The sequence below is a fragment of the Musca autumnalis genome, unplaced genomic scaffold, assembly GCF_047663935.1.
Source record: "Musca autumnalis isolate F117 unplaced genomic scaffold, ASM4766393v1 scaffold_5, whole genome shotgun sequence".
Taxonomy (NCBI): Eukaryota; Metazoa; Arthropoda; class Insecta; order Diptera; family Muscidae; genus Musca; species Musca autumnalis.
The window spans coordinates 132,166,665-132,192,736 of record NW_027412088.1 but is presented as its reverse complement, the minus strand read 5'-3'; the positions used below and the strand labels follow the sequence as shown (position 1 = coordinate 132,192,736).

The window sequence follows — 26,072 nt, the reverse complement described above, 5'->3', positions numbered from 1 at the left end:
ATTTGTGTGCATATTTTAAACTGCTCTTGCACTCCCTCAAAACGGAACTGTACGGCTGGCTCTCAATGGCGTCTTGTGTCTCAGGTTGATTACAGCCTCCACAACTGGGAGTCTTGTCAAGTGTTTTATTGCGTACGCCGTACGGCATACGTTTACATGTATTCCTTTGGAGGGCGAGTGTGTGTGTGTGTTGTGTACTTGTCGTACTCACCAAGAGAGCCAACCAACCATTCATGTGTGCTGTTTAGCTGTTGCGCTGCAGTTATGAGTATGCCTATGCGGAAATTGCCGTTAGTTCGGTTTTAGCTCTGAATCGGTATTGACGGTAATTTCTATTGAGCGACGTGCATTTATTTCGTTTTGCTTTCAAGAAGTGGAAAAACAAAAACACCAACCATCACAAGTTTTTCTATCGGAATATTTCGACTATCACACTCATGTACGTTACCTCCACAACATATCCTAACCAACTTTCCTCTCCTCGCCAACTCCGGGCAATAGCATGGAAATTTGGTCCAAAGTGATGAGCAAAAGAATGAATAAATGAGGAATAGAAAAATGTGCAAAATAATAAATAGTATCTGTGCAAATTTAATGAAAATTTACTGCTAAAGAGCATCATTGTGAATAGAAAATTATGTGGTTTTATGACGTTGTGTCCCATTCAAAAATAATTTACTCCATGTATTTTGTGAAAAATGTTAATGCCCCTTATTGAAGCGATGGACCAAATAAAAGTCCGACTATATTCTCTGTGTGCGTGATTCTAGAGACGTGTGAGCTGTCTTCGTCTTCGTACTCGTAATCGTTCTTTGAGAATATTTTCGTTGTAAAAGTTGCGTATGGTCGCGTTATCCTGCGAATTTTTTGTTAAAAAAACAAATGTAAGAGGAAAGAAAAGAATATGATGAAAATACTTAACAAATAAAGAAAAAGAAATAAAAACCAGTGCAAACGCTTCATGATGATAAATGTATGAATACTATGATAATTATAGTGATAATAATATTTATAACAAACACAAGGAAAACTAACGAAATTTCTTACTTTCATAAAAACAATACTACGAATTAAAGAATAAGAAAAAACAATAACAACAAACAGACAATAACAAATTAACTTGGCCAACACAAGTGTGCTGATAATGCTGTTTCTAAGAGGAAATTCTGGCACGTTTATGATTCTTAATTAGCTACTGGAATAGTTTCAGCTGATGTAAGCATTAAATCACAATAGAAAATCCATCGTAAAGAAGGCAACCACGCACCCAGAAGAGAAGACTACCAAGACGACAACAACAGCAACATCTCATCAAGTACAACATAATACCTACAACAACCATTAATTCATCTTCTAGTTGTGGCCATATGCTTGCCGCATGCTGCTGCCATAGTTCCTGTGAATAAATGAATGGGTTTCGACCGACCCCACACAATAGTCTAGTAGGGAGTAGTAGTCGATGCTTACATTTCTTCTTATTGGTTTTGGATTTACCCATTACCAGGGATAGCAAGTGAGGCAGCTTAACATCGTATTGAAATGCCCATAAAGAGGCGTTTTTTATGACCGTAAATAATAAAAATTACAACAGCTACCCTACGTACATGCACACATACATATGTATATACTCTCAATTACAACCGGAGAAAAGTAACAAATAAACCAAAACACCAGAAACCGTCAAAAAATTGGTCCACATCGGTCTGTCTGTCGGCTTGTCAATGACCATTGAGAGCCTGTATTGTTGTTGTTGATTGTGTAAAAATATTTATGTTGGTTACCCTTTGGCTTTGTTTTGGACGAATTCTGCGAGTTGAACAACGTCAAGTTACATTCGAAAATTGTAATGCAAATCCTAAAAAATAAAACAAAAAAGAATTCTTAATAAAATGTCAGAAATGCCAACAGCATCGACATTTCAATTTTAAATGTGAATATCCTTTCCTCTGGCCAACATAAACAACATCTCCATCAGGATTGACGACTACGACGACCCTCGCCAGGCAGCCAACCAACCAACCAAACTACCAACTCAAAAGGAATACTATAACAAAGTACGTTATTCATCCATCCCGAACGAAGGATTACAAATAACCGAAAACGGAATTGAAAACATTTCTTTCGTTTTCGACTGTTTTTTTATTACTGTCAGCATCTATCTGACTGCGTGCGTGTGTCTGAGCGACCGACATAAGCAAAATGATGTACTTCTGGTCATCATTGCAAAACATTCTGACATGTCGCTCTTAGCGTTCATACCAAAAAGCGTGCAACAACAAAACCAAAGCAACAAAACACATCACACAAATTAAAAACAAAGCTCCGGCCATTAAACCAAAAAATAAATTGCTCTACTAACTGAGCCGGAGTGTAGTATTTATTCTTCTTCATCTTTACTGACTGTCTATCCCATTTAAAAGAATATTATAATTACACATTGATTGTAACCAAACATAACAAGAAAACAACAACTACAGAGCTATTGCATTACATTTCTACTAAAACTACTAGCAGTTAGTTGTTAATATCGGCCACCATGGAATCCCCAGATCCGGGGCAATGTGCATTTCCCTTTTACGCTACAAATAGAGATGAAGTTGCAGCTGTACCCACTGCCTCAAGCAATACATGTCAACATTGTCATCGTTTCTATCAACAACAACTGCATCAGCAACACTGCCGCAATAATCATAACAACCAACTCCAGCAGCAGCATCAGCAGCTGTCGTCGTCCAAGCAACATTATGGCTCGCATCGTCATCGACAATATTATCATCAACAACGGCGTCAACAACATTGGATTAAAAATCTTCATTTTGTCTGCTTTGGTAAGTGCAACATTGCAATGCAAAGTTTCAATTTTTCATTTTTATTTCTTTGCTCGAAATAAGCCTTTCATTGTTGTTCGTTCATCCTATCCTTATAGTTGGCGTCATCGCCCTGCCAACGCCGGCATACATTAAAATAATTATTTTTCTCATTTCTCTGTGCTCTGTCTGTTGTGTGTGAGTTTGTCGACAATAATTCCCTGCATTCATTCTCTGGCAGGGCAATCAACGTCAATAACAACAGCAACAACAACACTATGCAACAAAATTCATACACAATACGTGCAACATTGCTGGTGCATATGCAAATTGGCATAACAACAGCGAACCAAGAGTATTGTGTGGAGCTCGTGTATTATTGTTGTTGCTGTTAACCTTTGCTGCTGCTGTTGGGAATTGTCATCATTCACATGCGGTAAGCTGACTGGCTGGCTGGTTGTGCACCTGCTTTGTATTCGTCTATTTTAATTCTCAACTCTAAACGTTGACTAGTTGCCTCACATGGTGCATTTCTTCATTTCCCTTCGGGTGTCTATGCTAGTTGGCCTGGCTCTAGATGATGTTAAAGGTCACTGGACTTGTATTGTAAAGTTCAATTGCAACACCAATAACATTTGCCCCCTCTTTAAGTGTCAGTTGTGGAATTAATTATTCATTGCCGCCAAATCACTGTTGTTCGCTGTCAGCAACAATTGTGCACAGCCCGTTTCAATTGCGCGATTACAATATGTTGCAGGTTAACTAAATCGTTGAAATGGCATGCAACGACAATGCGATCGAACCCAGATTTAATTGCCGCCAACAATCAGTGAATTTAAATATTTATGTTCTTCTTCAAAAGTAATATAACAACAATATGTTTAATTTGAAATATTTATGGAGAGTCTAACTGTATATTCAAAATAAAATTTATTTCTATAGGAAAAAATACATACACTGGTGAACACCACTTCTCTTTCATTCGATTTCTTTACAGTTTCGAACTCAAATTGACGAAATATTTTCAAATCGGGAAGCAGTTTTTCTCCATCGGCTCTTCTTTTTGAGATATAGCTCAGGGCCTTACGTTTAATTTAACTATACCTTGGAAAATATAGAAGACCCATATCAGACTTTGTAAAAATTGCGTATTTTGTGTACTTTAAAGTAGATTACGTCATTAGAACAGGCCTTAAATATATCATATTGTACGTCAAAATGCTTGGAACGTCTACAGCTATTTTCCAGTAATAAATTCTAGATCTGCGATGAAAGAACCAAGTTTTTGTTATTTTGTTAACCAGTGTTATCGTTAATAAGACTAAATTAATTTTTAGTGACTCAAAAATATATAAAATCCCTTTATTGAGGTTATAAATGAATGCCTTTCGAAATATTATTAATATTTCTATAACTCGATATCGAATGCGAGAATACGGCCCAAGGTTTATATCCTTGACAGGCTATACAAAATAAGAAAATATATAGCCATGATGCAACGGTCGGGCCAGTAAGTCCACTGATGTATTTTTCTCTGTCAAAATATATATTTTTTTATACCCTCAGCTTTTAGGCTGAGAAGGGACACTTTGATACGACCAAAAATGTGCCTCATCGAAATAACGGTTTTAGACCCCAAGTATTTTTGGACGAAATTCGTTTCACACAATTTGGAGTCGATTTAGCCATGTCCGTCCGTCTTTCTGTCTGTCGGTCTGTCCGTCTGTCTGTCTGCCTTGCTGGTGGGCACGACAACTCTTGAACGGATGGACCGATTCGAACCAAATTTTGCACTTCGTAATATTTTGCCCAAACTTAGTTTAAGTTCGAAGATGGGCCATATCGAACCACTCCGTCGGGTACCTCCCCCACAAAAGTTCAAAAAATTTCTGAAAAATGGTGTGAACGATAACTCTAGAAGGGAGCAATAGATTTGGTCCTGAAGTTTAAGACCTCCTCGCGGATCGTCTTGAAATTTTTTTCAGTAGGTTGTTCTTGCAGCCCCGTTTACGACGGTACAATTTTTTTCGGAGGCAAGTCCATACTTCCCGAGATAATGGCCTAAAAGCTCCAAGAAATCCGACGGCACCAACTAAAATAGCAAATCCCCAAAATAACTCTCGCAGGGAGTTTCTGATTGGGTCAAACTTTGCACATCGTATTAATTTATCCAGTCATGTATCAGGTTGGAAACTGGACTTTATCGCTCCCGTCCTTTGTGTGCGTCCTACACAAAATTTGGGAAAATGCAGTTTGTGGACTCGTCTCGGATCTATTTATTTTTTTGCAGAAGGTTGTCTTCATGGTCCCTACTACAACCGTACAAATTTTTTCCGGAGTAAGTCCATACTTCCTGAGATAATGACCCAGAAGCTCCAAAAAACCTGCAAGCACTCTCTATGAACCAGAAGTTGGCTTACTAAAAATTGTTGGTATATCGTCGGTGTCATGCTTAAGTGTTCCATACGCCATTTGCCTGATTCGAGAAAAACTCAAGTTAATGTTTAAGGCCATACAGGATAAAAATGGTGCAATAATCCAATACTTTAAGAGCTCAGTTCTACTTAACTAAACTCATAGAATATATCAGTAGTTTATTTTAGTCAGATATCTGTGATAGTCTAGAAGTTATGGCAATTTTTTATAATTGCAAAAAGTTACTGAATTGTTCCATGGAATCTTTTTTTCATGTTTTTGGCAGTTTGTGTCACATGGAACACGTTTTGTCACAATTCAATCAAAACACTTTTTATCAATCGTGTTCCACCTCCCTTATATGAAGTGCTACTGTGGAGTTTAAAAATCAGGACTTTAAATGAAACATTTATTTTTCTCATATAATTAAAATTATTATAGGTTTCCTTAACATTTATTTAAGGAATTTCCTCCACTTATCAATATTTTTTTCTGATAAAAATTTCGATCTGACAAAACAGATTGATATTTTGCATTTCTAAGGTAACATAAAACGTTTAAACGCGGTTTTCTTATAATACCATTTTTGTAGTCGGTTAGCTTCAAGTCGAATGGGCGTTTTTGCGTATATTTTTGTGGACTTACATCAAAATTTTGTCTTTAAACTAGGGATTTTTTGTTTAAACGATTGCTAAATTTTCGTTGTCATATAACAACACAATATTCAAAAATATTTGGACTTAGAAACTATTATTCTTCAGTTTTTAAACCAAGTCCTTTGAAACAATTTGTTCCATACGCCACACTTTTCCGTAACTTGGCAAAAATGGGAAATTTTTTGTTCCAAACGCCATCATTTTTGGTGCGGAACAATTCGTTTTTGTCTCTTTTTGTTCCATACGCCAAACGACATGGATATGGAACTAAAAAGTTTAAAGTTGTTTTGTTCCATACGCCAGGCTTTATGCATATGGAACAAAACGACAAGATTTGTTGGGTCACAAAGCGGATATGGAACATACTGGCATCTGAATATCTCAGAAACTATAAGAGATATAGAAAATCCGACCAAAAAATCTGAAAGAGCATGGTTCAAAACCTTGTAAGGTACCTTTATCTCATAATGTCAAAAATGGCGTATGGAACACTTAAGCATGACACCGACGATATGTCAATTATTTGGTATAGCCCCACATTACTGTAGGTATCGATCCCTCATATTTTGAAGCAAACTTGTGATACAAACTCAATATATTTTATATACGGCATTATTATTGTGTTTGATTCTTTTTTGGTCAGAGGCTGAGGGTACATCTCCGTCAGCAAAGCTGACTGATACTTTCTTGTTATTTGTAAAGTATGTCAGCTTAATCTCAGATTTGTTGTTTTCAAACATAAAAACAACAAGTTTTTTAAAGTGCTTTAACAAAATAGTATTTCAGTTTAGACAGAAGTATATCTGTCGTCTTATTCTTTTTGGTGCATTCCCCTCTATAAAAAGTTTTTCATCATTAGAAGACCAAGACCAGAATTCGCTTCATGTATAACATTGCACTCAGCCTTTATATAAAAAATGTTATGTTATGTTATGTTATGGTTTTAGACACCGCATATGTTTGAACAGCAATTCCGACAATTTGGAGTAGATTTAGCCCTGCAGTCCGTCTGGTATGGCTGGATTGCTTCATACTTTGCATCTCATAATATTTTGTATAAACGTTCAAATATGGTCATATCGGTCTACTCTCTCCTCTCCAATAAAAGTTAAACAATTTACGCTAAAATTATGCGCACGATAAGTCTCGAAAAATCAATCGATTTGGTCGAAAATTTGTTCCTCGTAATATTTTTTCGGACATACTCATATATTAGGTTCGAATATGGAATATAACAGTCCAGTTCTTCGGCTAACTCCCAAATAAGAATTATTATTTTTTTTTCGGAAAAGTGCAGTTTAGGTCCAGCTCCCAAATCGTTTTGAGTTATTTTTTGAGAATTGTATCATCAGAAGTGTCATGCCGCTACCGAAGAGAAAAATGCGGCATACAGGGCTACCCTACAATCAGCAGTAACTCGTAGCGCACGAGAGTGGAGGAAAGTCTTTTCCGCAGGGAAAAGGGAGAAATGAAAAAGTGGGAGTAAGAAAAATAGAAATGTACCGGAGCCAGAATGAAGTCGGAAAATTCTACTAAAAAGTTTTTTTCCGTCGCATTATAGCGGACACCCTAAAATTTTACTATGATAACAATTTTATTCTTTGTGCTAAAAATAGTGAAATTAGTAGATTCTTGCAGGTTTTGGAACATAACAATAGTTACCCAAAAATGGTAAAATGAAAGAATTTAATTTATTATTTAAAACTTGTTTTGGCAATTGTCACGATACCTACGTCATAAGAAAAATTGTTCATTTTATCGAATTCAATACATGAACAGAATTGTCTTGTCTTGTGTAATTGCAGGGTAAGGTAGTTAAAGCTGAATCTCGATGGTTCTACAATCTAATAGCCTGTTTATATTATAGCTTTTTGACGGGTTAACCTTCTTTATGAGGATTTGTTTGACGTATACGCAATGGAGTTGGCACTTGAAATCCAGTGGTTTTGATAAATCCGGTTATATATTAACGGACTATAGTAATAATTGCAGATAGACATTCCTTTTATTCGTTTGGTAAGGTTACCCAGAAAGCAAATTTAGGCCTTAGACTTTTTAGTTTTTGTAGCGAGTGATGCACAAAACAGAATAAAACCACGAAATATTTTTGACACAATTCAAAGAATAAGTTTGTTATTTTTTACTGGGTCACCTTGTTATTGCACCATGGTTCTGAAAAAAAGCTTTTCAAATTTTAAGTTTAACACCCATACCTAACACTAGTGATCCTAGTGCGTTTTATATTTTGCAGAGAAAATAATAATAAAAACAAGTGAGCAAAGGCTATAGTCGGGACGGTGCCGACTATGTGATACCCTACACCACTACCACTGTGTATAAGCTTTTCACTGTTAACATTTTTTTAGACATACTAAATTTATCAGAGACCCAGGCTTTTATACCAGATGAACCAAATTGAACCCAAATAATTATAGCACTCTCGAAATCAAGGTATTTTCGTAAATGTGCATGAATTACTTACTTCAAAGTTGTATCCTATAGAAAACACGAAGAGCTGGGTCAATAACATCGACACAATCTGTATTAGTTTAAAGATTAAAGCCCCCTGAAAACTATGACTAAAAATTGCAAAAATTTAATGTTGGGATACCTTGACGCCCTTTGCTATATGCTTTATATTTGTTCACTGTTGACAATCTACTTGGTAAGGCTTTGGTGGACCAATTAAAAGTTCATAATGTCTTCTTTAATATTGCATACTTTTGTTGAAATGCGCCCAACCAAAGCTGCGATATTCGTCATTAAAATTTAAATAAAAAAGTGGAAAATTTTGATGTATTACCAACTTTTACGTATCGCCGTTGTTTGACCACCTATGCCAGCCTACCTTGCATCCTAGTAAAGGTGAGATTTTCTACATTCATTGTACGCAGCGTGATAGAAGACCAAAAATAAGATGACCCGTGTCGCGGCGTTTTTCCCTATCACTTCCTCTTTCGCGGTTATGGTCACTCAAAAGACCTGAAGCCTTGATGTCGAAAGCAATAATTTTGTTAAGCTCATATCTTCTATTCACTCGTAGAAGCAAAGTTGTAGTCTCGTCTTAAGGAATAACAACTGTGAACACATAAAATCCATTAAACATCATCTTCCAGGTCAAAATCGTCAAGATCAAATTTCCGTTATATTTTTTCGGATTTTGGACTACAGATATCAAACCGATCAAAACTGGAGCAAACAACCAACTACAGAAATGTATCTTGAATCTCAATAAACAACTTTCTAGAAAGAACTCTGTTGAAACGGTTCTTAATGGCCAAAATAGCAAAACAAATCCGATATTTATCCTATTTTCTCGGTTTCCGCTGCAAAATTCAAGAAAACAATTAACCAAAATAATGTAGCAAATATATTACCAAACAACTTTCTGGGACATGCGAACTGTAAATGAACGCTTCTTAATGGCGAAAAAAGCAAAATACCTTGGAAAATATTAGATTTTTGTATTTTTTCCGATTCTGGTCCAAAGATACCGAACCGCCCAAAAAAGAATGATACAGTCAACTACAAAAATCGACCTAAGATCTCAATAAAAAACTTTCTAGAACATATGAACATTCTCTGAAATTTTCGTTATGATCAAAATTCGATCTGTAGCGTGATTAAAAGGTTTGAAATTAATTTAACAAATTAGAAATAGGGACCCTTTTTGAAAAGGAATTTGGATCATTTTAAAGCTCAGACTGTCTTCTTTAATATTCGTTACTTCCGTTGAAATGACCACAACCAAAGCTGGGATATTCGTCATTATTACATTTCAAATCAGAAAATGATAAAATGGGACGCATTAGCGACTACTGCGATAGCTCCGTTGTTTCACCACCTACGATAACCTACTTTGTATAATGTAAAGGTGATATTTTTCTCTTCCATTAACAGGCTTTGCTTTTGGAATAACCCAACTAGAAACGGAGATATTCTTATTAGAATAAAACCTTAAATTTTTCCCCAAATAAGTTGTTTGCCCATTGCGACCCCTAAATATTATCCGACCATCACCAAAATCAATAGGCTTCTTCCTCTCCGGGACCCCCATCAACTCCCGAAATTCCGTGACGATCCTATCAAAATTGCGACCTGTAGCGTGTCTAGCCAGATCGACTCAGCTCGTCGAGACATTCATTTTGGTATATATAGGTATAGGTCTCACGGTGCTCTTGAAAAAATTTTAAATGGAAGGTGCTTACACCTCAGAAGTTTTTGCGGATTCTGAAACTACAATGTTTATAGATGAGAAAAATCAAAACACAAAAAAAATCGCCGGAGCGCTTTTTAAATAAATCGCGATTTAAGTTGACATTTTTAGGGGTTGTTTAGGTTTTCACGATTTTGCTTAGAAAACGCAAGTCTTATCAAAATGGGACTAAAGAAAATGTTGTAGCTATGAAAATTTTCTACAAGATCGACCTTTATAATATTTTCGTAGGTTTTACCATTTTTGAGATATAGAAGTTCAAATTGGGACAATGCACTGACTGTATCGCCCCCTTATAAAACAATGTCATGAAGGGTGCGCCTTAACTAACTTTTGATGAAAACTGCTTACACAGGGGAAGTTTTTGTGAATTCTGAAACAGCAATGTTCGTAGATGAGAAAAATCCAAAAACAGGAAAAAATCTCTGTAGGGATTTTTAAATAAATCGCGGTTAAAATGCACATTTTTAGGTGTTTTTTAGGTTTTCACGATTTTGCTTGGTAACGGCAAGTCCAATCCAAGTGGAGCTAAAGAAAATGTTGTAGCTGTAAAAATTCTCTAGAGGATTCAGGCTTATCATTTGTTTCCAGTCTGTACCATTTTTGAGATAAAGAAGCTCAGTTTACATTTTTAGGTTTTTTTGTTAGGGTTTCGCGAATACGGTAAGTCTTATCGATATAGGATCTGAGAAAATCTTAAAGCTGTGAAAATTCTCTACAAGACTGGCTTAAGTAACTTATCCTAAGTTGTACCATTTTTTAGATATATAAGTTTAAGTTGGGAATTTGCAGTCATGACATTGTTTTATATGGGGGGCGATACAGAAATGAATTGAATTTGAATTGTCCCAATTTGAACTTATATATCTCAAAAACGGTAAAACCGACGAGAATACCATAAAGGTAAATCTTGTAGAGAATTTTCATAGCTACAACATTTTCTTTAGTCCTATGTTGATAGGAGTTGCGGTTTCTAAGCCAAATCGTGAAAACCTAAACAACCCCTAAAAATATCAACTTAAATCGCGATTTATGTATTTAAAAAGCGCTCCGGAGATTTTTTTGTTTTTTGATTTTTCTCATCTATAAACATTGTAGTTTCAGAATCCGCAAAAACTTCCGAGGTGTAAGCACCTTCCATTTAAAATTGTTTCAAGAGCACCGTGGTCTACGACCATTATTTCGATGCGTTACAAACTTTTTGGCCAAAAACAATTTATAATACCTTCCCCATATAGTGATGTAGGGTATAAAAATAAAAATTATATTTTACATATACCTACACACAGCAATGTCTCGATAATCCGGTCACTGGTTAATCCGGTAATGTGGACACTAAAATAGTCCGGATTATCGAGGTTTTTCTACTCGTTAATCCGGATATCACTATTTTTTACACTTATAGCATTTTTTAAATTCTGTATTTCATTTTAGTGTTTGGTTTAGACAATTACAATTTAAAACTCTAATTATACGCCCCATTCGGCAATCCACGCAATTCGATAATTCGGAAATCGTCGAAACAGGCTGTGCCCGGATTATCGAGATTATACAGTATTTTAATAAACATTTCAGTTTGAGCTCTTAATAATTTTAAATAAGTTATTGCGAAAAAGGCTTTAATATTTAATGGAATTTACTGAACTATAAACATTAATATTGCAATTTTTCCATGAAATTTCTTGGAAATAAGTATAATTCGTATTAAAATTAAAATATGTACTTTTGTTTGTCGTACAGCGTATTTTATGACCTTCCACTCTCATAATTTTATCGTTAAGTGAAATGTATGTTTATTTTAAATTTTAGCTACCTCTCTCAGTGACTGCATTTGTGTGACATTTCATTAAATTTAAATTTTATTACCACAAGAGGATGCCATTAAAATACTCAACTATTATGGAGCTCTAGGTAGTTTATTTCACTTAGCACTTTTGAAGGCGTTGGTCGGTTGAGAGAAATAAATGAATAAAATTCCAGAAACGAAGATGTCATTGACGATATCGACGACGCAATATCAGTATTGATACTTCTACGCCCACGTGCCACATGAATTTGTAAAATACCAACGCTTTCGGTTTCTACTCGTTTCCCTTGTAACAGTAAGTTTTCATTTCAATTTTGTTTTATTTGCCAAATACTCGAGTGAGTAATCGTTTTTAAGGTTTACGATGTCCGCTCAATAGCAGTCAGTGTACATTAAGCAGACTATTTTAAACTGCCTACAAAAATTAAAGCCAGAAGAAAAACACATCACCACGAATGTCACCAGAGAATTGCATGGCTATGAAGGTGACAGTGATAACCAACAGATTTGTCGTTGGGGAATTAAATCTGGGGCCGCACTTAAAACGAGACCACAACATGAATATGACTGTTTAATGGCGGACCCATGGTATGGCGAAGTAGCAGCAGTTGACCTGTGCGTCAAGCGTTCAATCATTTGCTGTGGCCTTTTACGGGGCGTAATGTGCCGTGGAATTGATTTTTGGTTGCTATCTTGTGTTGATGGCGGTGACACCATAGATGCTGAATTCTTGTTGTTCTTGTTCACATTATTGTTGATGGTATTGAAAGTCAACGCCAAACCAACTAAACAGCCATTTAGTTGATGTACATAACTGCCAATATTGTTGTCCGGGTCGTCGTCGTTTATGTCACATGTTGGAAGAATATCGGGGGGAAGTAAGCCAGAAAGTCATAATGATTAGAAACTGTAAGGAAGCAAACGATGCCAACGATGACAACAACAAAATCAACATTAAACACCAAGACAAGCCATTGAATAGTCAGTCAGCTGCAGGAGCAAACTGATTTATCGATATCCGGTGTATGTTGGTAATAATTTGTTCTACGATTATTGTATACAGGTTTCTTGAACGTCTCGTCTAATAATATCCATCAACAGTGTTTGGTGCTCTTATTACTACCATTTTGTCGATGGTAAAGGTTGAGGGGAAATATCCAAGTCGCTGATAGATAGTTGCTGATAGTTTTGTTGTCAAGTTGTTGAATGCAACAGGAAAATAAAGGTTTGATTACAATAAAATAAATACCATCTAACAACTAGATATGTGCAAATGTCGAAAATATAAATTAAATGTAATTCTCGCAAAAAAGTGTGGAAAACTATGTTTCTGGTGCGGACCTCTTTCTCTGGGTGATTAATATTATATTCAAAAATACACCTATTACATTCAAGATTAAAGAAACTACAGTAATAAATAATGACTACAGTCGAAATTGCTTAGAAACAATAAAACAGTTTTATCGAACTCCCAGCAAAAAATCGGATCCGTTAGTCATTACGTAACCCATTATAAAGTAATGTAAACAAGCTTCTTTTCGCACTTACTTTACTCCTCACTAAGTAATGAGGACGGTGGTGCAGTGTGTGTGTGTCCGACTCTAAATCCTAGGGTTGTGTGTTCAACGGCACACGAGTTTTTATTAATTAAAAAATAACAAATCGTGGTGCACATGTGCACTGCACACAAAAATTGGTGAATGTGTAATAACTTTTTTTGGTCGATACGGAGAAAAAAGTTACCGCAGCGAAACCGATTTCTAAAGGCCTTTTGATATTTTTCTTTATACAATTTTAATTGCTTGAACAAACATTTATGTTTAATACACACATTGTGCATACATATACTTTGTTTAAGTAAAAATAAACCCTGAAATATCGCGATTTGGCGAACAAGTACATATTAGATGTGTGTAGATGGCTCGATACTGAAGATTATATTCAATTTAATAGCTTATTTAAGAAAGAATTTCCGTCGTAATGAGAACAGAAAAGACATACACAACTGCAAGGGAAAACTTGCATGCCATCGGTTAGGAACCTTTTTTAACGATAGGGGAAAGTTTACAACAGAGAACAGAAAAGACATACACAACTGCAAGGGAAAACTTGCATGCCATCGGTTAGGAACCTTTTTTAACGATAGGGGAAAGTTTACAACAGATTTTCCTTGCTTTACACGGCTTTTGTGGTGGTATTTCTGATATTTGTAAAAACAAGCAAAGAAGTTGTAATAAGTTACAAGTAATTCGAACCAATATGGCATCGAATCGTCTTTGTGAAACTGGCCATTAAAGTCTAGTTGTTGGATGTTTAAGGGTTTTTTTTCGATTTCATCAAATAAAATGCAATTATATTATAGACCATGTAAAGAGCAAAGTCTAATCTTTTAAAATCCTCAATAACAAGTAAAAAGTATCAGTCGGCTTTGCCGACAGTGATATACTTTCAGCCTGTGACATAATGAAAAGAAGAAAACGCAGCATGGGTTGTTTTTCCATAACATTACTGCTGTAATGAGTACTGCGAGAACTATAAAAAATAAGGATTTCGGCCATATTTTTTAACTTTTGTGGGGAGGTACGGGAAGAAGTGGAACGATGTAGGCAATCTACGAATTTGATGCAAGTTTGGAGGAACGATTACGATGTGCCAAGATTGGACCAAATCGAGGAGCCATAGTTAGTAGTCGTTCACACAGAAAAAATGGCCTTTCTAACATATGTCCCAAACATATTTTGCAGCAAACATATATTTGTTTGCAAGCAGTCCCAAACACAACAACGCCTTTCATAAAGCAAAAAACTACTGGTTTTTTCTGAGAGATTAAAAAAACAATTTTGGCGAGTTTTTTTATTGACTAACACCACCACACACCACCAAACAAAGCAGAGACAAATTTTGCTGCTTTTTATTTATTAATTCTTTTATTTTGTAATATTGTAACTTACCGTTTCTTCTAAAGGGTTTCACTGTAGTTGTTATCGTCTTGTAAGCATAGCAGAACAATATGAATCATACCCAGCAAAAATTTGGTAAGCACATGTCATTACTTTTTGTATTACCAGGTAATGAGTACTCATTACCCTCCGCATTATCAGACAGTACATATGTATATAACAGTTAACACATAACTAGTTACATCCTTAATTACTACTTACTTACTACGGAATAAGTACGGTGGCTCACCGTCGGCATGGGAGTTTGTTGTTGACAATATTACGAAGAAATGTTGATGTACATGGATGTTTTTAAACAACCTTTACTATTTGTATGGGTGGCCTAGTATGTAGTGTGTTTGGCTACAAATCAGAAGTTCGTGTGTTCGACACCAGGGAGCGGAATAAAAGAAAAAAAAACAAAAAAAATTGTGGAGTGTTGAATTTGAATAAATTTTCACCTCAATTGTTCTAAAAGTACAACATATGCTTTTTAGCTTTTTTCGACTGCCGGTATGTGGTTAAGTATGTACTTAAAAAACATATTTAAGGAAGTACTTTCTTCCTATGACATCCCCATGTAAAAATAATGACTTTTACGGTCAATTAGTAAGTAGTTACAACTGTCAAATTTTACTGAATAAAGTCATCACTTGGTAATGACTTTTTTTGCTGGGTATGTACATACATGGTTAGTCTATCAGCGCTGGCTTGAGATATTAGATGTTTCCTTTATATTAAAGAAATCACAAATTTGTAGCTGCGAAGTATTTGACTATACGAACTTTGTTTTTTGTCACCAAACGCACTGTAGTTGTTTGGTTTGTCGGTAGTTGTTGTGTGTGTGGTTTGTTGATAAAGTCTCAATGTTATCGTGAGACGATGGTGGGGGTTGTATTGTGGTTTGTTGATACATTGTCAATATGATGGTGAGACGATGAGACAGATGAAAATGTAGGGAATAACAGCCCAGCAAACTAATCGTACCGACATGTTCTAACATAAAAAAATATGTTGGTACCCAAACATATTAAATTGAGATATGTTACAAAATGTTGCAAACAGATATTTGTTTGGCCACAAACAAATTATGTTTGGATCCAAACATATATTTGTTTGCAATCAGTCCCAAACAAATATTACAATCAAATCCAAACATATTCAGCCAGTATGGACTTAAACTCTATAAAAAGAATACTGTCGTAATATGAGTGGCGAGGACTACCTGCTATAAATTTTCAAAATATCCTGGATATGTCCCTAAACTACACATTTGCTAAAACATTTTAAAAGTGTATGTGGGATGTACACGAAGGAGTGAACCGATAAAATATATGTTAGAATATGATATAAACATGAGACACACTTTAGTTGATCATTTTGACCTTTTTTATTGCTTTTGGACCAGTATGTGTGGAAACATGGATTTTCTACGAAGAACGCCATTGTGGACCACAGGAAGTACTTTCGATAAAAATTTGCAAACGATCATCGAACAGCCCTTCAACTACACTTAAGTAAAAAAGTTGTTGAACCGAAGAAGTTTTCCAATATAGACAAGGGTGCGCCTTAACTAACTCTAAATGGAAGGTGCTTACACCTGGGAAGTTTTTGCAGATTCTGAAACTACAATGCTCATAGATGAGTAATATAAAGAAACAAAAAAATCGCCGGAGGGATTTTCAAATAAATCGCGATCAAAATTCACAATTTTAGGGTTTTTTTTTTAAGTTTTCACGATTTTGCTTGGAAACCGCAAGTCGTATCGAAACGAGTCTAAAGAAAATGTTGTAGCTGTGAAAATTCTCTACAAGACCGACCTTTTAGTTTTTTCGTAGGTTTTAACATTTTTGAGATATAGAGGTTCAGTTCAAATTTGTAGGTTTTTATCCCAAGTCTTCAAGATTTTGCTTGGAAACCGCAAGTCATATAAAAATGGGATTAAAGAAAATGTTGAAGCTTTGAAAATTCTCTACAAGATTGGATGATTATTTTTTTCCTAGGTTGTACCATTTTCAGGATATATAAGTTTAATTTGGGAAATTGCAGTAATGACTTTGTTTTATAAGGAGGCGATATAGTCAGTGCATTGTCTTAATTTGAACTTCTATATCTCAAAAACGGTAAAACCTACGAAATTACCATAAGGGTCAATCTGGTGGAGAATTTTCACAGCTACAACATTTTCTTTAGGCCCATTTACATAGGACTCGCGGTTTCCAAGCAAAATCGTGAAAACCTAAAGAACCCCTAAAAATGTGAACTTAAATCGCGATTTATTTGAAAATCCCTCCGGCGATTTTTTTGTTTCTTTATATTACTCATCTATGAGCATTGCAGTTTCAGAATCTGCAAAAACTTCCCAGGTGTAAGCACCTTCCATTTAAATTTGGTTAAGGCACACCGTGAGACCTTACTGGAACTTGATGTACGTTTGAAAGAAATATTACAATCAATTCGTAAGTTTTCGTGCTCACCAGTCTCTTAATTTGGATCCGACAGGATTATTTAGTGCTTTAGGGACATTATCTCAGGAAATATGGAAAAGTGTACCGTCGTGAATGGGACCCTGAGCACAACCTGCTGTAAAAAATTGCATGCTGATCCGAAAAGAGTCCCTAAAATGTACTTGTGCCAAAAATTTTCAAAATTTGTGTGGGAGGTACTTGAAGCTGTAGACCGATATAGTCCATATTCGAAATATTACGACGTGCAAAGCTTGGACCCAATCCGTTAATCCCTTCGGGAGTTGTTGTGCGCACAATTTTAGCGAAAATTTTTGAAATTTTGTGGGTGAGGTATCCGAAGGATATGGCCCATCTTCGAACTTGATCTAAGTTTCTACAAAATATTACGAAAACCAAATTTTAGATCAAATAGGTAGACCGACGGACATGGATAAATATACTCCAAATTGTCTGAAACGGATTTCGTCCAAACATACTTGGTTTCTAAATCCATTATTTCGATGAGGCACATTTCCAGCGAGTGGGTTATCCCCGTAAGATATTTTGATGAGTTTTTACATAAGATTACATCAAATATTAATTATAAGGTCATTCGATAAAAAAGCTTCCGCACAAAAAGCTTTTAAAGTTTTTTTATTTTTCAGAACTTTGGACAATTTTTGGAAGTCACTGTTAGCAGATATTTTAGGGGCACACGGCATAACTAAAATGACATAACCGTTTGTTTCTCACTAATTGTATCTTTATGTCATTACATATATATCATATATAGCTTTATTTCATATATCATATCAATCGAAAGTGGCTTGTGCGTGGCCTTTTTTTAATTTTGAAATGGAATAAAGTTATTTTAGTCTTTAACAGGCAAAAGGTTATTCATTCGCGCAAAAGGAAATAATTTTTTGAGATTTTTTTTTTCATATCATAGTATTTTTTGAAAAAAAAAAAATCATTCATTCAAACTACGGAACCTTTTTATACCCTACACCACAATGTGGAAAGGGTATTATAAGTTTGTTTTGGTAAAAATTCATGTAACACCGCGAAATATTCGTCGGAGACCACCAATGTGGTATACCAATCTTCATATCTCGACGAGATAAAGCGATTTTGAGATGTATGTCCGTCCGTCCGTCCGTCTGTCCATTATAAATTGTAAACACGCTCCAGGCCGCAATTATGGACCGATCGTCACGAAATTTTGTATGGAGGTCGGGTTCAGGCCAGAATAGATCCCTATTCTTATTGGTGATGATCGAGAAATATTTAGTGGGTGAAATCGACCAAAAACATAATATTTATTCAATTTTCTAGCGGTTCTGTAGGTCGCAATTATAGTCCGATCGCCTCGAAATTTAAAATAATGTAAGAGTATATTACACAGAAGTTTACAATTTTAGATGGTGATTAGATAATATTGAGAGAAAATTGTGAAAATTTTTAATATACAGCTTATATCTTTTTTCCTGGAAGAGACATTCCGGGCAAGTAAGCTATACTTGGAAGAAGAACGATTGACCTTTCTATTGATTTAAATTGTGTTGGTGTACATGATAAGATAGCAGAGTTACAGCCTAATATACCCAGTTATTTGTTTTAGTGTAATCATAAACACGCTAGAGGTCGCAATTATAGCTCAATAATCACGAAATTTTGCAAGAGGTAAAAGTTGAGGTAGAAAAGTTGCTTACAATTATGGACGATGATCTGATATTATTTAGCGAGTGAAATGGACCATTACTTTTGTATGAAAAATACAAAAAAAATATTTTTGGTCTATATTTTATTTCCTGGAGGGCATATGCAGGTAAAGTAGACTACATATGGAAATAGAACTACTGATCTTCCCCCTGATGCAAATTGCAATCACGTGTCTGCTATATAACGGGCCTTAATATATAATGTGTTTTGTGTAGAGAACCACATTTTCCTATTCCCAGTTTTTTCATAGTTGCAAATTACATGGTGCACTAACGTTTTAATTATCCACTTGTTTTTTTATACAAACATTGCAGCACTTTGCCACCTTTTTGCAAAACTATTCCCCAGCCACGTAAAATCAAATTTTCAACGATGGCCATATACAACTTCTCTACAAGTGGTTCTTAGGGCACGCCGTTCGGACTCGGAGATAAGCTGTGGGTCCCATATCATTGAGCGAATATGAATCGGGGTACACTCACTCATCGATATGAAAGAAGTCTCCCTTGTCCCTTCTGAGATGTTTGCGAAACAATTATTATATTATTATTTAAGCTTGGTGTGATACGGTACCAGAATGCTCATAGTTATTTCTTACAATAAATTTATTTGTTCCATAAAAAATTTTTGATTTGTGAAAAGCCAATTCCCAGTGGTAAGGGTGTAGGCTATCACATGGTCGGCCCCGTCCGACTATAGCCTTGGCTTACTTGTTTTACAATTAAATAAAATGAACGTTTTTTATTTTTAATTAATTTCTCGTTGGAATCGAGCCGTTTATTATTTTTGCAAGTGAGAAGGGAAAGCCAATGATTCGAACCCACACAACCACCACTATGTGACATGCATGTTTCGCCGTTTGTAGAGCGGCTCCTCAGACATATCGGCTATGGAATGGCTTCTCTGCCATTAGACTTTTTTCTTTCAAATGCATGGCATGCTTAAACAATATCTGAGGTATAGAAAAGTTTATGTCGGAAATAGCAATAGTATTTATCATTAAAATTAACGCTTCAAAGTATTAAAACTGGAATGGCTTAGCGCGCTTTACAACAACTATGATATTTGACCATCAGCGCCAACACATTTGGTCTTGATTTAAAGCTCAGACGGTCTAATTTCATTATCAGGTTCTTCTCTTTGAATACGTCCAAAAACAGACATATCAGTCATGAGAATAAATTCCACATGTTGGAAATTGATATAGCTGGCAGTTTTTCTCCATCTTTATTATATTTCCACTTTTGGTGACCCAATTGGGACCAATTAAAAGCTCAGAAGTCATATTTAATATTGGCCACTTTTGTTTCGCAGTAAAAAACTCTATGTTTCATATTTTGGAAAAGGCTTTAGAGGATGATATATCAATAATCTCGTCCTATTGCCGAAGATGGAGACTAAAGCCCAGTCTATCGAAAACCGAAGTATGTTGCTTCCATCTCTCGCATATTGAAGAAGGAAAAAACTTACAGTTCGCCTCAATGGGTCTGTTCTCTCCCACAACTTCAATCCAAGATACCTCAGAATAACTCTTGACAGAACCCTTTCGTTTAAGCAACACCTTAATAAAACAGCACAAAAGATCAAATCTAGAAACAACATCATCCAGAAACTCGTAGGAACGAATTGGGGTGCCTCGGCCAACTGTCTTCGAACATTTGCCTTGTCTCTAGTATGCTCAACAGCCGAATACGGAGCATCTGTGTGGCTCAACAATCACCACGTAAGACGAATTGATGCCCAACTAAACTCCACCATGAGATTGATAACAGGGACACTAAAATCAACACCGATAGAATGGCTCCCAAAGCTATCGAACATTCAACATCCAAACTTAAGAAGAAAACACGCTCTTCTCAAGAATTATAATAAAATCACCGCAAATACCAGCATCCCCCTCAATCGAGATTTATCAATAGCATATGAATATAGGCTGAAATCCAGAAAACCGCCATTAATACTAGCCAAACAGCTACTAAGCGAAGATTTTAATACACATACTGCTTGGCTATCGCAGTGGAACTCTGTTGGTCGCAGCAGTCCTCTTTTCAACCCACAAAACAGAACAACTGAATTCGATCTACCACGCAAACCTTGGTGTAATTTAAATCGACTCCGCTCTTCCACAGGCCGAACAATGGAAACCCTACATAGACGGGGTTTCGCCGACGACCCTAGCTGGGTGTGCGGAGCCCAAACCCAGCCGATCGACCACATAATTTACAATTGTCCCATGCTATCTTTTCCAGGAAATACTGAGGAAGTACAGTCCCTTTCAACAGACGTAATATCCTGGCTAAACACATTGAATCTTTAGATACATAAAATCAAAACTAACTCTGTAATTTTTTTATAAAAAAATCCATACGCTAAATAAAAAAAAATAATTATAATATTACTAACGTAAACTGATCAAAATTTCGACCTTTAGCGTGATTACAATGGTAAGAGGGTCAGACGCCGGATCGAATTAGCTCCTCGAGACTTTTATTTTGGCATATATAAAGGTAGATCTACTACCGTTATTTCGGTGTGTTACAAACTTTTGAGTCTAAGTCAATTTATAATACCCTCCCCATAAAATGGTGTAGGGTGTGTTTACATTTTTTTTACGAATTTCAGTTGCTGATCAATTTATGACAATTTTTATTTTAAATGAGTCTTTAGCTCTGCGGGGCATATTTCAATATGAGTTCTTTGTTCTATAGTTTCTTTATAAAGGATACAACTAATAAGAACTTTCTTTAACTACTGGATATCATGAAATTCTTTGTTTGTTGGAAAATAAAGTATCTTAAATATGGAATATTTTCGTGTATTTATGTGTGTTCCCTGTTTTATGTCTACGCTATTTGATATTTCGAAAAATGTATGTACATAGGTACATACATATGTATGCCTATGTATGCCAATCGTGAAAATTATGTTGCGGTCGAATGGGTTAATATGTGAGTGCATAAAAGCGGTTACATTTTAAATATGTTGTGGTTGCCATTTGTACTGAAATGTTATTAAAATGAAATAGGGTGCATCTGTGACCTATTTGACACATTTTACATTTGGGGCTTTCCGTTTTCACCACACAATAGACACCGATACGCTCGCATACATACAGGTCAACAAAAATACAACACAAAACATTTATGCTAACACATGTAAGTTCCTACACATGTATGTGTGAATGTGTGCGTGTGTTAGTTGAAGTTTGTTATCCGTTTGGTCGGTTTATGTTGCGGTTTCACATGCAACATAAAATAGCTGGGGATCAAATGATGTGCTATGTGTCATTTAATCGGGTTTCTCTGGTGTCATTAGAAAATTAAATTTCATTTTATATTTCGACATTTTAATAATTTATTAATTGGTCATTTGTGTTTTTGATTTATGGGCAGTGGTGGTAGTCCCATTCCAGTCATAAAAAATATGAAGCTGTAGAAAAAAGAACAATGGTAAATATCTTCAATAATAAATAACTTAATGGTTATGCTTTCGTTGAAATTTTAGTTCCACATTTAAATCTACTTATTTATGGTAATTACAAGGGCGCTTTAAAAATAATTGTACATATAAACGTTGTTTATGAACGAATTGTTTAAAAATACAAGGGGATCAATGAACTCGAATGTTCTTTAAATAAAAGTAGATACATTTATAATTATAAAATAACGAGCTACTGCTGACAGGGTCTTTTTGGCGATTTTCAAAGGCGAAAATATTTCCATACCATTTGAAAAGTTTTTAGCTGTTATGTGACAACATATACAGTATAGGTGACAAAAACAATACCAAACCATACCATTTTAAAAGATCAAACTCTGATGTTTTCAATATAGAAGACTTGAGTCATTTTATCGTTTTCCAAATGTGACCAAAACAATCTCCATTTGCTGAAAACAAGAAGAAAACAAAAAGCAGACGAATGACAGAAACAAATAGAATTCCGTGCAAAGGAATTCTTGTAATTCTAATTCTTCTCCATTATCCTTTGAGGTTTGCTGTCAACTGTGCAATGGTTGTCGAATGTCAAAAGTTTTACAGGAAGTTTTATTGTCAATTGTTGCTTATTGCATGTTGCATGCAGCATAACAACTACACACACGCACACCCATTCAACAACAAGTCTAAGCCAAACCATATTAAAACGGCCACCAACACAACCAAACAACCATCAACACCGCCACTACCAACAAATGGTAACCCAGTTGCAGTCATTTCGACAAAGTCATATCCACTAACAACTGCTGCTACTGTTCGTACAATGAAATCCTTTCCTCCTTTGGATATGCGACAAAGTCGTTGTTGAGGAAGAAAAGAAAACATGAAGAGAATGTGACATTACCCATTACGCAGCACAATTTGTCACTTACAACAGCGCCAGCCACACAACCATAAGAACATACATACACACATACACTAACATAAATGGTGTGGTAACTACAGAAAAACAGATTCCTTACCACAATCTGCAACAACGCCTCAAAGCGAGCGGCAGAATGACAACTTTGCCAGCGAGTTCCGCAGCAATAGTTGAATATTTCTCACAAAGACTAAAGAAAAGTGTTGCAAAGTTCTTTTTGTTCGTTGTTTTTATTTTGTAGAATTTCGCACTTTCCAGTATTCTGCTGCATTGCATTGGCAGCGCCATCAGTTCGACGACTATGGTGACGTGCATTAAAACCTATTAAATATTTAATGAGTGTATTGGGGGGTTCTCACACTGTCAACTATCAGCTGAGCTGGTGGTGGTGGTACGTATACCAGCTAGCACTTGTTTGTTGCACAGTTGTAGTCAATTGTCGCGCCAGTCGCCACCTCGTTTACTTTTGACAAACGAAATGTGCATCCCTGAAACTTTACAAAGTCTACTTAAGGTTTGGTTTGTGACACTGTTACACAACTCTCTTAGCAGATATGGAGCCCATTCAAAGCGCGGCAGGAAGCGGATATACAGGGCATAGGACAAGCGGGAAATCGTAAAGACGTCATAAAAATTTAATCTGTACGCAATGTGTCAAGTGCAAGTGGAATGATGTGTACATATGTGCAACTGTGCAAGCATGTGTCAAAATTATACAAAGGCATTGTCACAAATTTGTGGTAACGTTTAGCCTGAAACGGGACCCAAAGTATGAATCTCACACCATGCTATGATCGTCCTTCATCACACAGAAAAACACACACACATACTCCAGTTAAGGCAAAGGCTGAGATTGTCACTCAAACATTTCGAACATATGGGCGGGGGGTATATACACATCATACTCTTTGCTGTCAGTTCAACGATGAATTTATCAGATGGTGTTCTCTGCACCACACCACCACTGCTTTATTCAACAATGACGACCAGCGAGTAGATATGTATATATGTGTGTGGGTAGTTAGGTGGCATAGCAAAGCCGCCGCATCAGTAACGACACACCACACGGCAACTAGAAGAAGAAAAAGTAGATGTGAATGACATGCGAAAAATTCTGTTGTCAGATGTCAAATCATTGAGAGATATGGCCGACCACATATGTTGAGCTGTTCCGATATCAAACTCAATACACAATGACTGACGTACATACATACATACATTTATTTCAAAATTTGTTGACGTTTTTTTGTGATTTTCAAAGTTTTGTGGCTTTAGTTGTTAATACTGGAATTATTATGTGATAATTACATGTGTATTAAAATGGAACATGCGCCACATTTCCTAAATACCTGAATCAAATGAAGTGTAAGTATTTATTTACAAGTCTATAATATAGTTCTTACAACAGTCCCACTTCGATTACCTTACCAAAATTTTAACATCTTCTTTGGTCCCCCAAAAAAGATACTTTTAAAAAGTGGATATTACAGCTCAGCAAAATGATCTATGATCATGAGTTGAATCCTGAGTGCAAGTGATTTCTCATGGCAGATTTTTGGATTAATAACCAATGATTAATGGGATCCATATTTTTATCACATTGGAATAATAATATTTTTTGTCCAATCATGCCATTTTTTTAACTAATAGCAAACACGGCGAAAAAGGCTGAAAAATCTCCTTTTGTGGTACTTTCACTACGGCTCAAGAAAACAAGGACAAAAAGGACATGGAAGGGAATTAAAATGATCCACAAAAAGATTCAACATTGGATTCTAGTTCATTCAAAACAAAAATTCCATTACCAAATATCGGGGTTTTATAGTATTTTTGGTAGTCGTAACTACTTTCAAATCAACTTAGTAACCCATTATATTAACAAGGGCATGTCGCATTGAATAATTAGTTATTCTACGGCTTCTAAAGTTGAACAAGTAAAAAAAGTATCAGTCGGCTTTGCCGACAGAAATATACGCTCAGCCTGTGTGAGTTGAAACTTTCATCTACAAAGAGGTCGAAGAGCGGGCATACAATGAAGATCCCTTTCCTTAAAATTTATGTATTTAGAGGGTTTTCGGAATTTTGTGGCCTTTTTGTATGTATGAACTTGCCGACAAAAATATGGATTTGAATTAAAACTCAAATGTGTTGCGGAGGAGGTACCATTTTGGAAGAGGACTTCATTTTTGGGAGTCATTTCTTTTCAAAGAAATCGCGCAGACCGATATGGACCATTTTAGAAATTAAATTAAATTTGGACAATATATAACGAAGCCCAAATTTTGGACCGAATCGCCTGATTCGTTCGAGAGTTATCGTGTGCTTCAGAGGTGTAAAATTTGGTTCGAATCGGTTAATCCTTCTAGAGAAGTAGAGACCAACAAAATACAAGCAAAAGGAAAACATGTGTGGATATATGAGTGTTTTTGTTCACGTACAGTGTGCGTGAGGGAGAAAAGGAAATGCAAAGACAACTCAGTGGGATAGCTGAGTATACTGTCTTTGCAAAAAAGCGCATCATTGTTCTGGAGTTATCGTGCGCACCATCCAGCCAGACAGACAGGCAGACTTCTTCTTTATTTACTCATCCGTTATTCGGATATTGGTGATCGTACAATAATATTTCAATGATACATATATGATATTAAGTATATATTTATAATTATTTGTTGTTACACAATGATGTTCAGCTCCCTGTTCTTAGCG

At 35.8% G+C, this 26,072-nt stretch overlaps 1 protein-coding gene across 8 annotated transcripts in view; it reads left to right on the top strand.

The window, feature by feature from the left end:
* Positions 1–260: 260 nt before the first annotated feature.
* sns (nephrin adhesion molecule sticks and stones) overlaps positions 261–26,072 on the top strand; it is a 326,558-nt gene continuing 300,746 nt past the window's right edge. For 7 of the 8 annotated variants that reach the window (XM_073988663.1, XM_073988662.1, XM_073988661.1 and 4 more), the window contains exon 1: positions 261–2,828. In XM_073988663.1, coding sequence (XP_073844764.1) covers positions 2,537–2,828 — 292 coding nt within the window. In that variant the 5' untranslated portion in view covers positions 261–2,536. The remainder of the gene's footprint in view (positions 2,829–26,072) is intronic. The other variant, XM_073988656.1, reaches the window with a different exon arrangement.